Source organism: Malus domestica, chromosome 10, assembly GCF_042453785.1.
Source record: "Malus domestica chromosome 10, GDT2T_hap1".
In the NCBI taxonomy this organism is placed as follows: Eukaryota; Viridiplantae; Streptophyta; class Magnoliopsida; order Rosales; family Rosaceae; genus Malus; species Malus domestica.
In genome coordinates this window covers 28,872,582-28,889,854 of record NC_091670.1, presented here as the reverse complement: position 1 = coordinate 28,889,854, position 17,273 = coordinate 28,872,582, and the positions used below count along the sequence as shown (strand labels likewise).

The window sequence follows — 17,273 nt, the reverse complement described above, 5'->3', positions numbered from 1 at the left end:
AAAGAGGGGGGGGGGAATAAATATATGTAGAAAAATAAACTAATTTTTGGCTATGGACAAGTGTTCTTTTTTCACTCGAGCGACAAGTCATACTTTACATCTAAATATGTAGAGACACAAAGACCTAACTTCAAGTGCAAATCACACAAAAGTGTGTAGAAACAGAAACTAAAAGAGATAAACATTCAAATTTCAAACATATTTACTAAACAAGATTAGTTCAACATCAATAATTCATAAATTCATCTAAATTAGGTTTGAGTGCGTTACCTTTTCAAAGTGTTGATGCAGAAATATCTGAGTCGTTTTATTTTTTGTGTGTTTTTAGTTTTAGTGGGTGGATAGAGAAAATGTGAAATGGGAGGAGGAGAAGGGCGTGTAAAAGGGATGGGTTGCGACGGAGGAGGGGCAGAGCCGATCTTCAATGGCTTCCAACTTCATGGCCTAGGTTCATTCTGAAAACAAAAAAAAATCGAAGTTCAGGGTTTATGTGTTCCAACTTCAATACCAACAACACCAATATTTCTAGTTTACTAGATCTTCATATCAAAACACGATTTGGAACATATCCGAGCGACATGAAATTGCTGAAATGGTGGCGTCGGAAAACTTTGCATCTGTTTTTGCAGATCGTGCGGAAGGAGGAGGTCAGCGTGATGGTTTTCGGCAAAAGATTAAATTCCCACACACAAATGAAGTAGCAAGAAAATCTTAAATTTCATGGACAAAACAATGAAAGCAACAAGAGGAATAGAAAAGATACAAATAAAAACGTGGGCCAAAACCATAGCTGCTTTGAACCAGATAAGCTTTCCTCTCTCTCTCTGTCTCTCTCTCCATCTTGTTTGATCTAAATAAAAAAGACCTACCAAACTTCACTCCCAGATCCTTCATTTTCACAAAACTCCCATGCAGAACTGAATAATTGCACATTGTTGTTTATATAAATGTTGATGCAGCAACAGCTGCTATAGTGCGATTCAGCTCCGATGCCTGGATCTGGATGCATGGAAAATGATGCACCGGTGTTCTTCCCTTCATAGTTGATGCGTTCGAAGAAGTCGTGGTCTGCATTTGGCTCCATAATGTGTTTGATGGCTCCATGAAGCTATCTTTCAGACTATAATTCCAGATCATCCTTCTTGCTTCCTTTGCTTGCATTATGAATCTGGTATTTAGACTTCGGAAGAAAGGCCAATATTCCATGTTGAACGACTTTATGTCAAACTAGAATTTTAACAAGCAAATTGCACTTGATTTCAGAGTCAGAAATTGGAGTTAATTTTCGGACATCTTTTCAGCTTCTCACACGCTGGCATCGTTTTGAGTAAACCGAACGTCAACAGTAGCCATAATTAAACAAAAAGGAAAACTAATGAAAAATGCTTGAAAACTTTAAGTTTTAATGATAAGGACAAAATAAAGGGTAAAATGAATAATATCAGGTTTGCCTTTTTAGTGTAAAAATGTGGTTTTTCGTTAAAATAAACAGTACCGTAGGCTTTTCGTTAAAACTCCCTAAACAAAATGTGTGAAAAGCTAAAGAAGGTTTGTGTTTATCGTTTCCCTAAAAAATAGTGCTACTTTCTTTTACAAGGCAATGTTTTAAATCATGCTCCGGAGATGGAGATTGTATTTCGCACAAAAGAGCATTCACACAGCTCTGACCAACAGGCCTTGAAGCAGAATCTATAAATTTAATAAATAAAGGGTAAAATTAAGGACAACAAAACTCCATCATTTTTCCCATCCCACTACCTCAGGACGTCCGTTCAGCAAAAACAGATGAAAAGATGCATCAAATTCCCTTCATGGCACAGGGCTTATGAACAAGCACAACAAAATGATGCCAGATGCGTTGAAATTACAAATGGTCGAAATTCGGTCAAATATTACAGATATGAAACTAGAAAAGAATCATTCTCCATATCTTTTATTTCTTCCTACTATTTCTCAGAAGAAGCAACCCACACCCTCTGAAAACCTGTCGTACAAATAGTAGACAACCCTAGTATTAGTACAATTGTTCTGAAATACCACGAGAAACGGAAACAGAAGTTTGGATCGGAAAAGAGAAAAAAATAAATAAATAAAAGGATAAAACACACGTCCTGCAACCCTAACCTGATTCCAAGTTTCCAAGTGGGTTGAACTCCTGGACTTGAAAAGCATTTGAAAATTAGAAAGCCTGGGACTTATGGCCAAGCATCTGGAGAAACTCTTTCGCTGACAGTAGAACCGTAGTTGGGGCCACCCTTGCGAAATTGGATAAGAAACTCAATAGGGTAACCCTTCAGCTTATGGGGCACAAGTCCAAGATCATTGAAACTCAAAGCTACAAACCCCACCACAAAATTGAGGAAAGTGAGAAAAACCAACCATGGATAAGAAAATGGGGAAGAAGGAACTATCACATCCTAAAATTTGTCGAAGTTACCGTTTTCTGACACGAGTGTATCTGTAGCTTGGGCAAGGATCTGATCTCGGTTGAAGATTTCAGGATTAGGTAATGGAAATGGAACTTTGTTAAGCAATATTTCTCGTGGAGCTCCCATTGCCTGGAACAATCAAATCCATAAACATTGGAGGTCAATTAGACATAATTAATTTTAAAAGAGAAGAGAGGCATGCACCTAGGGTATGAAGACATACAACTAACATGGTCATAAAAATATTCACACGACATGATCACTAAACGAAGTTGAATAACAACATTACACTTATTTTGGTGTGTGTTTTTTTTTTTTGAAAGGGGGGGGGGGGGGGGGTCTGGGGGGTGGGGTTTTTGGGTTTGCTGTCACGTCCAGTTACACTTGGCATCCAAATACACACTTGCATACCTTTGCAATTGGGAGAGGAACCTTCACGTAGCGGGGCCATTCACGGATTGTATCAAACATAAGCTCTGCCTGCAGTCTTTTGATGCTTAGTAAGAGAAATTCCATATCAATGCAAAACAACTTCACATAAACAGATGAGAAATTACCAATTGATGCATTGTAAAAACCTCAGGCCCACCAAGTTCATAAACTTTTCCCATGCTGGTACCATCATCTTTCAAAGCTGCCACAATTGCCCCAGCAACATCAACAACATATACAGGTTGGAATCTGCATACAAGTTATTGCATACAGGTTGGAATCAACAACATGTGCATGAGAAAAATTGTTAAATTACACAAATTGAAAAATTAAAATTAACTGACTTTCAAATGATAGATTGAAGACATACTTGGTAGATCCATCCCCAATAAGCGGAAGAAAGCCATATTTTTTCGCAAAAAATGCCCAGCGATTCAAAATCCGATCCTCAGTACCAACCATCACAGCAGGTCTCAAAATGGTAGCCTATTGATGAAAAGCGAATGTTAGACACTGCTCCTGAGATAAGCATGCCTACTTACGTGAAATCAAAGCACATAAATCTACCTCAGGCAATTCACTTAAAACAGCTTCCTCTGCAGCAGCTTTAGTCCTTAGAAATCTGGAGGGAGATGAGGAAGATGCCCCCAAGCAAGAAACTTGAATGAATCTCATGATACCCCCATGTTCTTTGGAAATCTGCAGAAATATAAAGATTAAACAGAAGAACAATATTTCTTACCACAAAACTTGAATAATCACATCCAACTTTTTTTACCACTAATCAGATATTGAACAGAATTTCAGATCCCAAAAGACACTTCCATGTATCTTGAAAGAAAATTTCAGTTGTAGGCAGGCTAAACAGCTGCTGCATTATAATCTTGATACACTTTTTACCATTTTTGTTAAGGATGATGCTTATAAAAATCAATTTTTAAGAGAAGAAGGCACTAGGATCAGAAGCAGCACAGGAATAACAATAATGTCATGAATGTCAACGCAGGATACGTACCGTTGCCAGTTGTTGCGCCATGGAATGATTCACTTCCTCAAAGCTAAAGTTTCTCGTCTCATAATCCCTCCCTGCCAAGCTACAAAGTGTTCCTTCATTGAAGCCAAAGAGTTATGGATCTTTAACATGTAAAGTCATAACTGAAGAATGCATACCAATGAGATTGATAACCACATTTGCTTTTGACATGACTGCCTTAATTGAATCTTCATCTCTTGGATTGTATTTCATTGGTACTATCTGAGTACGTGAAATATGAGAAGATCGGAAACATAATAGATTGAAGAATGGGAATAAATACTTTCCCAGTTAAGAAAGAACATTAACTAAGAAACAGCACAGAAAACCTACCTGTCCCAAATCCCCCATTAACTTGAGGTGGCGATGGGAGTCTTCAGAACCACGGAAAGGAACTAACACCTGACTTCCCATTTTGGCTGGAAGAGAAGTAAAGAATCAGCACAAGCATGCATGAAAGATAACCAAGCATCTTTCAGTCATTTTTTTAAAGATGAAAGATTAAAATCACACTTCCATAGATCAATTTCAGTCCAACAATCTCCTACTCGAAATGTTCCAAATCAAACAAACAGAGTCTAAAACAATGCATGCATGTGATTCGACGGAATTCAAATCAAATGCATTTATAGACAGTTAACTCACCAAGTTGTTGCACAAGATAACGCCCAAGGAACCCCGTAGATCCAAAAACTGCAGCAACAATGCCACTGAAAAAAGACAAATTAAATTTCCAAACAACACAATCATGTGAAACAAGAAAATTCAAGTTCCAACACCTACGTTTCCTGGGTTTCTATATCTGTATAGTTAAAGCATTAATAGCACATTATCTTCACCAAGCGCAATCATAAAACATTTTTTTTTTTCTCAAGACTTCAGCTGGCAATTAGCACCTTAGAAGTTGCATTCCATCGCCAATGACAACTTTGCTTACGAAGAAAAATGTAAGAAATCTATCCTGCCCTAAAATAGGCTCATTCTAGCTCATAAATTTGAGAAGAGAAATAATTTCGACGAAACGTTAAGTTTTCCTACATTGTCCCCAAAAACAAACGGAGCAACAACAATTAAACATTCTAACTATTTCAATAATATTCAATGCAGTAAAATCAATTTCGACAAAAAGTTCTAACCTTTCCTACATTTTCTCAGAAAACAAACGGAAGCAATAACAAAAGGTTTAAACTTTCCAGACCGACTGACGCCAAAAGAGAAATGAAGAATTCGGGTGTTACCTAACAGATGATCTTCCACCTGTGCCCTTGCGCACAAGGTGCCCCACTCCCTTGGTGGCGAGGGTAGATCCGTACTTTGGACGATCAGCTCCATAATCTACAAAATTGACAAATTGACAAATTGAGGTCACCAAAGCGGGGGAATTTGAAAACCAAACCCTAGAAATGGAGAGGGAATGAGAAGTTACAGTGATCGGAAAGGGGGTAGATTGACTTGAGCGACGAGATTGAAGATGATTGGGTCAGATACTGGCGCCCAACGCGCTTCGACGCGGCCTGCATCGCGCTCTCAGCTACAAGTTCAGAGTGAGGCCAGAGAGAGAGAGAGGGAGAGAGAGGAGACAGAGAAACCTGTGCGTAATACGAAGGGGCTGGATGAAGAAGATGGTTGGGCATATGCTTTACTTTGGTTTGGGCCATGATAAACTTGGGCTCTACAAATGACCCACTTCTTCTTCTTCTTTTTTTCTTTTTTCTTTTTTCTTTGCTGTTTTTAAGTAAAAGCGACATTCTGCTCTGAACTAATCGAAAGGGTCAGAAGCCGGTTCAAAGTCGAAATCATAAGAAAATACACTCGTTTTCACATTATATGTTGTCAATCCGAATAACTGAATCGAACGAACTCCTTTTTTCAAATAGTTTAAACATGTTATGTTGTCAAACTGTTAACCTGGAAAAGTGATTTAATTTTCACTTGTGTATACGATAGTTTAACATAACATACCAACTTAATAACGTTAAACTTTCATTGATTTAAACGTGTAGTCTTGATCACATCACAATAAAACTTCTATTGTGAAGTTTTTTAAACATGTTATGTTGTCAAACTTTTAATCTGAATAAGTGATTTAGCCGAAATGTTAATATATACATCAAAACAGAGTTATCCGTGAGGAAACAAGAACAAAAAAGTGGGATTGAGATTCTAGCATTAGGGTCTTTAACATTGCTCTTTTGCTACCAAAAATTGTGGAACAAACATTCACCCATCTTCCCTTGAAACCAAAAACATTGACTAACGGAGCTGCACCTATTCCCTAACTAAATCAATACACCTACTGCGTCAATCTAAACAACTACATTATTGAACACGATTACGCACAAATCTACTCCCGTCTTTGCCTCTCTCGCGCATTTTATTACACCCCTCGCCAACCTAACTTATTTGTCCGACCAAGAACACTGACCGTGAAAGGATTCCCCGATTTGGCTTGGGGGATGAATTAGAAACAACTTTCCTCCAATGGGGTTCTGCATTGATACAATGACGTGCGCCTTTATCCTTCCCATTTGTCTTCAATTTTCCGAATGCAGCAGCAGCAGCAAGGAACGCGGCATCAACTGTTTTGTATCATCTGCTCTTGCTGCTGCCTTTGAATCAAAGTTTCTCGGCCATGACATCCGAATCAAAACTCTGGTATGCCACTTGACCTAGAGGAATACTCTGTTACCAATTTTAGAAACATGGATGACTTATCTTCTAATAGTCGTGTAGGAGTATCGAACTCTGCAACTCGACCTGCAAAAACATCAAATGTCTAGGTTAATAAGCACTGCATGAATCCCTATAAAACCTCCCTGAAGCACCAAAGAATAACCTTTCCCAAAAAATGCAGAATAATGACATCTCAATGCATTTACATACAAAGAACCATATGAAAACTCGACACGGTTTTCTTTATCATTATATATTATGGTTCAAGAGAAGGAACTTTTTTATTTTCAGTCACGAGTTTAGACTATTTTCCTTCTATTGATGACTAGGTGTGGAAATTCATAACAAATCATTTTACTTACCATCACTGAGTACCAGTACTAGATCACTGTCAATGACGGTTGGAATACGATGTGCGATAGTGCACACGGTGCAGTTCTTAAACTCTGTACGAATAATCTTCTGGATGAGATTGTCTGTGGCTGTATCAACTGATGCTGTCGCTTCATCAAGCACCAATATTTTTGCCTGCTTAAGCAATGCTCTTCCGAGAGAAACAAGTTGCCGCTGCCCCACACTCCAATTATCTCCATTTTCCAGCACTGCAATTTCAACATAAAAATACAACTCATTGGTAGCCATATACCCAAACCAAGGCGTTCTGGTTTCTTTATTTATAGGGTTGGATGTGTAAGAGATTTCATTCATACCTGGTGCATCAAGCCTTTGCTCTTTCTCACGGATTACGTCTCCAAGCTGAGATTTGTCAAGTGCCTGTACCGAATAAAGCAACCTTAGTTAGGAACTATGTGAATAATACACGCATGTACAAATTCTTGAAAAATACTGCTGCTTAGGTGATAAAAAAATTGTTTGAATCCCAGAGGATGTAATCATATTCCAAATGAAAAAGATAGGATATGCAACGGCAATCAACCTGCCAAATCTCATGATCCAAATGCTCTTCAAGGGGATCAAGATTGAGCCTAATGGTCCCTTCAAATAAGGTAGGGTCCTGGGGTATGATACTGAGACGGCTTCGGAGATCATGAAGACCAATCGTCGAAATATCAACATTGTCTATAAGGATCCTCCCAGCTGATGGTTCAATAAGTCGAAATAATGCCTGGATCAAGGTAGATTTACCACTTCCAGTACGCCCAACAATTCCAATCTTCTGTCCACCAGGAAAACTACAGGTTACCCCATGAAGGACGACAGGAAGATTTTCCTTGTAGCGAACCTTCAAAGGAAACAAGGAAGCAGAAATGTTTTCATTTCGTAATCCAATTGCAATACTTCATATATATCGAAACTACACATTATTCCAAAATTAAGCATAAGCATAATAAAACCTGTCCCCGACATCATGAATAGGCACAGCTAAAAAACTTATCCCTGACGTTAATCAGGAGCACATGTAAAGATCGGATGAGCTTGAACTGCAAGCAGCATACCTTTAAATCAATTATGTCAATTGTTCCATTCTCTGGCCATGTAGATGGAGGTTGAGAATCCTCAATAAGGGATGGAGCTTCACTTGGGATTTGACTGTACTGATATATCCTTTCAATGGAAATAATTTTGTTTTCAAGCTTGCAAAAGCTAAGTATCCATCGTGATAGGCGTGCATTTAAATTCAGACCATATGTGACAGCGAGGCCAGCCATGCCTACATGGAAAAAGCAATTACCATTAGATGTGGCATTTTGTCATAATCTGCAAACTCTTCTCCTTTGTCATTGTCCCATCACACCATTTAATCATCTGAATTATTTCGTGCGACTAAACTTTAGACTATATCAACACTAATCCAGTTCTCAAACCTGCTCAGTTTTCTTAAGCTAGCAGAAAGGGTGCTTTTTTTACATTACAAAGTGTAAAATGAACATCAAAGCTCATTAATAAATGCGAAATCAAAATAAGTAGTATAATGATGGTTGAAATTATGAGCTCAGAGATTCAATCAGGTTAACATGCAAGAGATCCAACGTCATAGATACTCCCACATAAACCAAGTCAAAGATTGTTCATATATGTGTGCACGCTTCGAAATGGAGGCGATCATTCAGACCAAGCAAATCTTAAGAATGGCAATGCTATTTCATATTCAAGTTATGTTTTTACGGGACTCAAATCTCATGATAACATACAGATAAAAGTATACGACATGTACTTACTTGGATCGATACTCCCATGTGGAAAACTCACAAGTAAAATCATGCAGAAAGCGAATACAAAAGTTGAGAGTAATTCCATGCGCAGACAGAGCCATTCAATAGCTGCAATACTGCAGAAGAATGGGCGAGCAAAGCAATCAAGAAGATAAAGATTCCTCTTCATGAACCTTTTTTCTTGTCCAAATCCTCTTATAGTGGCAGCCCCAGCAATTGACTCACCAAAAAGATGGATAATTGGAGATTTCTGGATGCTAACAATACGGACCAGTTCCCTTGATGAAGACATGTAGTATTTCTGTATTGAAGAATGCTCACATTAGGTACAATAAAGTAGGTTTGATAATGTAACATACAGTAATTAGCTCAAAGATTTATATACACAACGTGATAAAAAGACAAACAATAAGATTGCTCAAAGTGATGAAACTGATCACAAACAATATGATTTATCTTTTGCAGTAGCAACCATTAGATGGTGCATAGTACTCAGCTAATTTATAGTTACATAAATATTATATATTTCGAAACAAAAATATATTAGTAATTGTACACTCCCGATCTCTTGAAAGAAAAAAATAAAGAGAACAATTTTTTGAAGATCTTATGTGATTAAAGTTCTAAAATCTGATTTAACTACCACTTAGAAGATGTGCACTACAGTGAGTTATATCCTTTCTTCTTTTTATCTTCATTTCCTAAATAACAAATAGGAGTTAACGCAACAAATTCAGGGCAAAGAATTTAATTACCTGCATCCACAAACAAGCAATGGCCATAGGAATAACAAGCAGCAAAATTTGCCAGGTAACTGTTGTCATCACACCAACAATACCAATAAGTTGTATTGTCGTTGAAGCAAACCCCCCAAGTCTAAAAGGAATGTCAAGATCCACCACACTTTGATCAATTGATACCTATAGAAAATAAACAATGCAATAATTATATATGCAAACGAAAGGAGTATGTGAATTAGGTATTTGTCACAAACAAAAAATCACTTGAATTCCAAAAAAAATGTGAGACTTACACGATTCAAGATCCGTCCAGCAGGAGTAGAGTCAAAGAAAGACATTGGTGCCCGGAACACACTTCTAAGCATCTTCACAAACAATTTTTGAGCAGCTGCTAGACCAAATGTAGCTACCAAAACAGCCCTAACAAATATAAACCAAGAGCTTCCGAATGCAAGGGCCATGTAAACAACAAGGAGGACCATCGAACTCACTTTCGGTTGGTCTCCTTCTGTTTGGGGATTTGCCCAAGCCATCCACCAACTACTAGCAATTTGAAGGAACTGAAATACTATTTGTGCAATGATTATGAGTGGAATCAGCAATCCTTTATATGCTGCAGCCATATATGAAAAGTAGACCTTCATGCTCACCCTTCCTCGTACCCTTTCCTCTTCTTGGACAAGCTGCTTTTTTCTTGAGTGCTTTGCTTTCTTTTTCTCTTTAATTGCTTTCTGCTCTGAAGCTGACATACCTTCTTGCACCTTTGCCAAACAGTCAACACTACTGCTAGCTTTATCACAATTTTTTCGGAGCCCAATATCTGCACACAAGCTTTGATCTGAATCTCCCGATGAATAATTGGGAATATCCATAGCTTCAATTGCTTCATGGTGAGCTGAGACTAGTGATTTAAAATCAGTTCCTGCCTGCAAAAGATCATCATATTTTCCTGCCTGTATGATGTGGCCTCCTTTAAGAACCTACAGATACAGAAAATGAAGGTTACAGACGACTTCTCAAAAGCACATATAATAGAATACATAAAGTCAAATATAGCAAACTAAATTTGGAATAAATGGAAAGGGAAGTAGAAAGTACGGAAAAGAAAAAGGAAAAAGAAAATACTTAGAAGGTGTTGCAATAAACTTAAAGAACAACATAAGTAGAGATTCTCCAAGCCAACAGAGATGGTACAACTGTTAATGTGTGACTGGCCTTATACACATAAGCTACAGACTAGCGTGGACCTTTCAGTTCAGAAACAATATATCAAAGGTTTGAAGACAGTACCAGTATTAAATCAGCAGCAGGCAGAAATTCAACTTGATGGGTCACGAAGACCACAGTTTTATCTTCTAATGCTGTCAATATGTATTCCTGCATCGCCCCAATATAATATACTTAGCCATCAATCAATGTAAATATATGTAAAATACCACTTCAACTGAATTGTGATATCAGTGATACTATCAGCAAGTCTAACCTTAAACAACTCTGACCCAGTGTGTGCATCAACTGCACTAAAGGGGTCATCAAGTAAATAAATGTCAGCATCTTGATACAGCGCCCTTGCGAGCTGCACACGTTGCTTCTGGCCACCACTCAGATTTATACCCCTATCACCAATTATGGTCTGATCTCCATGTGAGAAAAGTTCCAAATCCTTTTTCAGTGAACAAGCATGGATAACCTTCTTGTACTTTGGTTTATCCATTGGGCTGCCAAAAAGAATATTTTCTTCAATATTTCCAGACTGTATCCACGCTGACTGAGGAACATAAGCAGCAGTGCCACATAGCCTTACCTGAAATGATAAGGTAAGAAACAAGTATTGGGAATATTAATACTTAATATTCATCCTAGGAAAACAACTCCATGAAAGGAAAGAAAACATGAGATCCAAAACAGAACCAAAAGTTCAAAAACACCAACTTACTTCACCGGAGATTTTTGGAATCTCACCAAGGATGCAAGAGAGAAAGCTTGACTTTCCAGCGCCAACCATTCCACAAACAGCCACACGCATCCCTTTTTCCACTTTCATTTGTATTCCTGATAACGTTGGCCTGGGTGAGGAAGGGTCCCAGCAAAAGACACCATCTTCAATTTCTATTGACGTGGTTGTGATGCCTACTGGTAGGACAATTGTTGCATCCTCCTGCAACTCTTTCTCCTGCAGGAATCCAGAAATTCGATCAAGGGAAACTTTTGTCTGAGCCATCATTGATACAAGGTCAGGGAAATTCCTGAGTGGTTCTTGGAGTATCCTGAAAGTGGCTAGAGCAGAAAGAACACCACCTGCAGTTAGATGGTGACCCAAGAATATAGAGGTACCAAATGTTACGGCTGAAACAAATATAGGAGAGCTCCAGAACATGAATGTAATAAAAGCTTGAGAGTAGAGAGCTTTGCGTAGCCACTTGAACTCTACACCGCGCATTTCCTCTAACTTCAACCGGTACCTGTCCTCCCAAGCTTGCAACTTGAGAATCCTCATGTTTCGCAGACACTCAGAAGTCTTCCTCATTCTTTCATCCTTGGCAGTCATCAACTTGTCTTGATACTCTTCTTGTATCTTGGCCACTGGAACAGTAAGAACAATGGAGATAATGGTGGCAATCAATGTCGCTACAGAAGCAATTCCAACATTCTTGTACAAAATTGCAAGGGCAAGAATGATTTGCATAGGGAGCATCCACATGTCATGGAGATACCAAGAGTAGTCCCCTATCCTTTGCACATCAACAGCCATGTAGTTAACAATCTCTCCACTAGTGTGACTTTGCTTGGCTGAGCTGGAAAGTCTAAGTCCCTTTCGGTATACCATTGCCGTTAGAGCTGATCTTACATGCATACCCAAAATGTCTACCCCGAGATACCACTGCCGGGTCGTTATGGTCTCAACAAGCTTTGCCGCAAAGAAAGTACCAGCAAGGATATACCCTTCATGGGGGAAAGTCTCTATCCCCCCTAAGTAATCAACAAAATAGCTAATCATAAATGGACCCACATATGAAACAAGAGTATTCAATCCAGCAAATACAGCATTACAAGCTGCCTCCTTCCAAAAGGACTTGAGAATTGCCCAGGCTAAAGAAGGCTGCCCTGAAGGGTTTTCAGCCTTACCTTTCTCCCAATTTGAATTCAAGATCTTATAATTGGTTTTGGCTCGATCTTGTGGCGCAAGAAGGGGAATGTCCTTGATCTCAAGCGGTCTCTTTGCCCCAATTGAAAGAAGCGGGTTCATCCAAGACAGTGTGGCTAAACTGAAAAGCCCAGCATCATGATAAGGGCTAACCTTAAGACACCCTGCTTCTTCTTGCAGCAATGGCTCTTGAAGATCAGATTGTCCACAAACTTGAATACCAGTAACACCCCTAAATGCAACGAAACAAAGAAACGCTAGAGCCGGTGTCACAGCAAGATTTGCCACAACATGAGAACTCATGCGTTTCAATCCTTCAATTGCAAAAGCTTTCCCATCAACATATAAAGTGCACAAGCAAATCAGAAATGACACTGACCACCAGACCCTCAAAAGTAGTGGGAATTTCTCACACCCCTTGAATTTACAATGCAGAGCCGAAAAGCTCAGCGCGAACCAAGCCAAAGCTTGTGCAGCAGGCAAGACCATCACAGACCAATCCACAACATTCCCATTACGTCTCTCCCTTATCAGACCAATCCCATCAAAACCCAACACCAAAACTTGCACAAACAACACATAGAAACAACAAAAGACTGAAAATTTGAAGTCTGTGCCAACTCTAATCTCATGAGTTCCTCCATCCACAGCACTATTATGCCGAATTGAGCTCGAGTTCGAACCCGAATTGTCCTTGAAGATTCTAATCCGACCCAGACAAGCAAACACCTGTCGAGCTGAGAGGACGAAGAGGAACCCAACAAAGAGTACCAAATTGATGAGAATTGAAGCGAGCTCCAAAACAGGCAAAGCCTGCAGAGCTGTTAAAAGGGTAATCGACCATTGCTGAGCTGCTGGAGATAACGAAGGAGCTGAGGAGGTGCTTCCCTGGAAAAGGAGGAGGAGAGTGGGACCCATTATTGGATGTAGCGGAACTTATGCAGGAGTAGATTGACAAGAGTGAGTCGATGGTGAGCTACTAAGCGAGAGGAGAAGGAGAGATCGAATTGTTTGATAGAGAAGGGCATTTCACCATCTGGGTTTTGAGATACTCTGCAGAGACACATTGCACATGGAAACAAACAGATACAGATTTTTATCAACAACACGCAATTCAGAGCGAGACACACACGCACAAGGCGACAAAGACGATGACGAAAATTCGAAAACTTAACGGAAAAATACCAAAACATAAATTAAAACTTGCCTGAAATTTTTTTTGCATAAATTAAAACTTGCCTGAAATTTTTTTGATTCAATGGCGTGAACCGATGGAGGTCTGTGCTGAGGCAAGCCTGTGATGGAGGTTGCCCAACAAGCTCTGCCTCTCTCTCTCCCTCCCTCTCTCTCTCTAAACGCAAAATTGAACAAAACCCACAAAGATTTTACACTGAAAATCAACAAAGAAAACGTTAATGGCGATGAGAATTGAGAAAGCTGAGGGCTTTAACATGTGGAAGTCGAGAGAAAGAAAAAGAGGGTCTTTGTTTATGGGGTTTTTTCTTCTTTCTCTTTTTGTTATATAGTTTTTTAAACTCTGCATGTCAAGTTTTCCGAGGAGAGAGCCTTTATACTGCCGGTCGAGAAAGCTAGATGGAGGAGGAAGGAAAAGGAGGGACCAAAACGAGTGAAATTACTTTATACTGCATGCCCATTTTTTACTGCATACTCTTTTTTATTTTTAATTGACAAATCAAACGAAAAAGAAAACAATAACCAAATTATTTAGTGTGTAGAAAAACAAAATGTGTATTTATGTTTTTCTTTATGAAAATAGGAAAGTTATTTGTTTATTATTCTTTTTTTTAGTAATTTTTTATTTTTTTAATATAAGCAATATCCTACTTCAAACTTATCCAAAATATAGTACAGAATTTAAACTTGTATGCAAAAGGTCACACTGCTCCAACCAATTAGACCAAGTCTACGGTGTTTGTTAATTTGTTGTTAGGTTTTAATTTTCATTGTATGTTAAGCTTTATTTATTATAGTTTTCCAAACCCCATTATTTATATAAATGTACATGGTTGTAGAGTTAGAGACATGTGTGTATGATATTAGAAAGAGATTTTTTAGGCAAGTTTAATTGTTTGAATTTGATTCGAATGCTTTTTTTAGGAATGATTTTTAAATAAAGATTAAAAATTGAGCAATCCGATTGTGAATTCTTCAAACACTTTAAATAAATTTATGGATAATATTTGCCTCTCCCGTTAAGTTCAAATTTGCACAATTTGTGTATTACTAGTTTTTAAATTTTCAACTTGTACTATGTTTAGTTGTTTATTATTAGTTTGCAAACCCTATTATTTATGTGTAAATGTACATGTTTGTAGAGTGTGATTTGAGAAAGAGAATTGTAGATAAAGAATATGTTGTTGGTAAAGAGAATCGTAGAAAAATAATAATATTATTATTATTATTATTATTGACGTGTTTAGATGTGTTTATTGATGAGATCATGATGGGGATCTCATCAAACAAGAAAATACTAGATTACGAGTGGACAGTCCATTTGGTAGTGTGTGAGAGAGAAAGAGAGACAGAGACAGATATTTGTTTGTTTACACATTACAGTGAGTAATTTAGGTGGCGTTAGGTCGTAGTGGTGGATTTTTTAATGAGAATATTGGATATGACTCTGATGCCATGATGATATTTTTGTTTGGGTTCTCACTAATATCCCGATATTATTCCAATATTCACTACAATTTGACTTTGAGGCTTTTGCTTTTAGCACCTTAAATATTCTCAATGTTACATCCCACATCATTCAAGAAAATGGATCTTCTAAGTTTTATATGTACATACTCATCTCTTTCTAGCACGAGGCATTTTAAGAGCACATTGGTTTAGGGTTCCATCAGAACTTCGAAGTTAAACAAGTTCGCGCGATAGCAATCCCATGATGGGTGACCCACTGGGAAATTCTCGGAAACAAAACCGTGAGAACGTGGTCGGGGATCAAAGCGAATAATATCGTGCTACGATGAAGTTGAACTTGAGATCTGGTGGAGCCCGGATCGGGATGTGACAAGGCACCAGATCAAATATTTGTTATAATATTCACTGCTTTCAGTTTGAGGCTTTGAGCATCCCAAATATTCTTCTCCAGTACCATCATTAGTGATTTAATTAGTAAGAGAAGTCATCAACCGGAGAGAAAGGAAAGTGGAAGCTTGGTTGATCTGATCCATAAATTTTCCGATATATGGATTTTATTTTTTTTTAAATGAATTCACTCCTTTTTCTTTAATCAGAAGTGTCAATAAATATAAGGAAAATCATGAATTTGAACGGTTCCAACACCATGTTTTAGAAAATGCATGCAAATCAAGAAGCCAAATAATTTCACTATCCATTCTATATAAGTAAATTTACCACAACATAAAGCATATTCACATACTCAAAATGGAGGAATTCATTAATATGTGAAAGGAGTATGAATAAGAACAATTGCTCGCTTAATAAATTAATCCCGATTTTTTCAAGTATTAGGTTAATTAGCAATTGTAATGTAAGAGTCACATGTTTTTTTAATTTCATACATATTAACAAACGCATGAAAAGTTATAAATCTTGCTTTGTAGAAACAATTATAGATACATATTTGTTAACTAGGTAGCAGTGGCACACTGGCATATGCAATGCATGTAAGTGAAATCATCAGGGATTCACAGTCAGGGTTGGGGTGCCATGAGAAAATTGTGTTTGTTTTTTGTGTTGAACATACTAAGTTGGCTGCTTCTGCAGTTATGAAGATGCTGACAAAATCACCAGGAAACTTTTGCGGGTTTCCCTAGGTATGGCCCCCAGCTGCTGTGGGCTGAGGTGAAGGATGATCAAACTTCTTTCTAGCTGACATGCACATGTGGCTGTGGGGGCACTTGCTTTTGTAAGTTTTGTTGACAGTTCTTATAATTTCTGGGCTGTGATCTCTGACTGTGAATCTGTGATGCACTCATTTTGTTTTCAATGAAACAATTGCTCATCAAGCGAGCCACATTTTACGTGTCTCCCAATTGCATGGCATTTTATAGGCAGTGCAAGCAAGGATGCCTGCATAATTAAAGTCATCCCAACGAAGAAGAATAAAGTAGCTTTATTCTTTGTTTTTAATTCAAAATAGTTGTTATATATAATGCACTTCAAATAGAGAATCAAACTATTCCCTTTCGAAAATTTTCGACAAAATTTTTATCAAGGTCCCATCATAAAGTTTGTACGTATTTCTATCGTTAATGAACATCGTATATTTTCTTTAAAAAAAATATTGTTAACCAAAAATAGAAGTTAATTGTTTTCTAATTATACTACTGTGCTATGTTATGGAAGAAAAAAAGGCAAACTTTATACACCAATAAGCTCAACTCAATAGGCTGCCCTCTCAGTTTCATGGCGACCTTTGACATCCATTTGTTGGGTACATTTTGTGGTTTTATGTACTGAGCTCTAAATAGTTTTTAGGGTTCTTTATAGATAGACTCTTAAAACTCTTTTTCCTAAACAAAAACCCACCTACCTTTTTTTTTTGAAAGCTAAAACCCACTTAACTTTAAACATTCAAATGAAATCCAAATTTCAATAGACTGTCACGCAGACAAATATATAACTAATTATTATTATATCATAAAATTCTAATTATGT

General features: G+C 37.8%; 2 protein-coding genes across 2 annotated transcripts; both read right to left on the bottom strand.

The window, feature by feature from the left end:
- Positions 1–1,677: 1,677 nt before the first annotated feature.
- On the bottom strand, positions 1,678–5,648 carry LOC103445466 (NADH dehydrogenase [ubiquinone] 1 alpha subcomplex subunit 9, mitochondrial-like). Its single transcript, XM_008384485.4, has 13 exons — positions 5,321–5,648; positions 5,133–5,229; positions 4,540–4,604; positions 4,228–4,313; positions 4,032–4,116; positions 3,877–3,947; positions 3,429–3,560; positions 3,232–3,347; positions 2,987–3,110; positions 2,841–2,909; positions 2,438–2,558; positions 2,125–2,335; positions 1,678–1,984 (listed from the first exon to the last, which is right to left on the bottom strand). Exons 1-12 carry the CDS (start codon positions 5,640–5,642, stop codon positions 2,196–2,198), a joined length of 1,428 nt encoding a protein of 475 aa, XP_008382707.4. The 5' UTR covers positions 5,643–5,648; the 3' UTR covers positions 1,678–1,984; positions 2,125–2,195.
- A 331-nt stretch (positions 5,649–5,979) lies between these two features.
- On the bottom strand, positions 5,980–14,210 carry LOC103445467 (ABC transporter C family member 5-like). Its single transcript, XM_070807083.1, has 12 exons — positions 13,866–14,210; positions 11,418–13,679; positions 10,965–11,285; positions 10,772–10,858; positions 9,775–10,461; positions 9,497–9,661; positions 8,748–9,042; positions 8,025–8,239; positions 7,505–7,810; positions 7,278–7,341; positions 6,930–7,169; positions 5,980–6,651 (listed from the first exon to the last, which is right to left on the bottom strand). The coding sequence occupies exons 2-12, from the start codon at positions 13,542–13,544 to the stop codon at positions 6,539–6,541; spliced, it is 4,620 nt and encodes a 1,539-aa protein (XP_070663184.1). The 5' UTR covers positions 13,545–13,679; positions 13,866–14,210; the 3' UTR covers positions 5,980–6,538.
- Between the last annotated feature and the right edge of the window lie 3,063 nt (positions 14,211–17,273).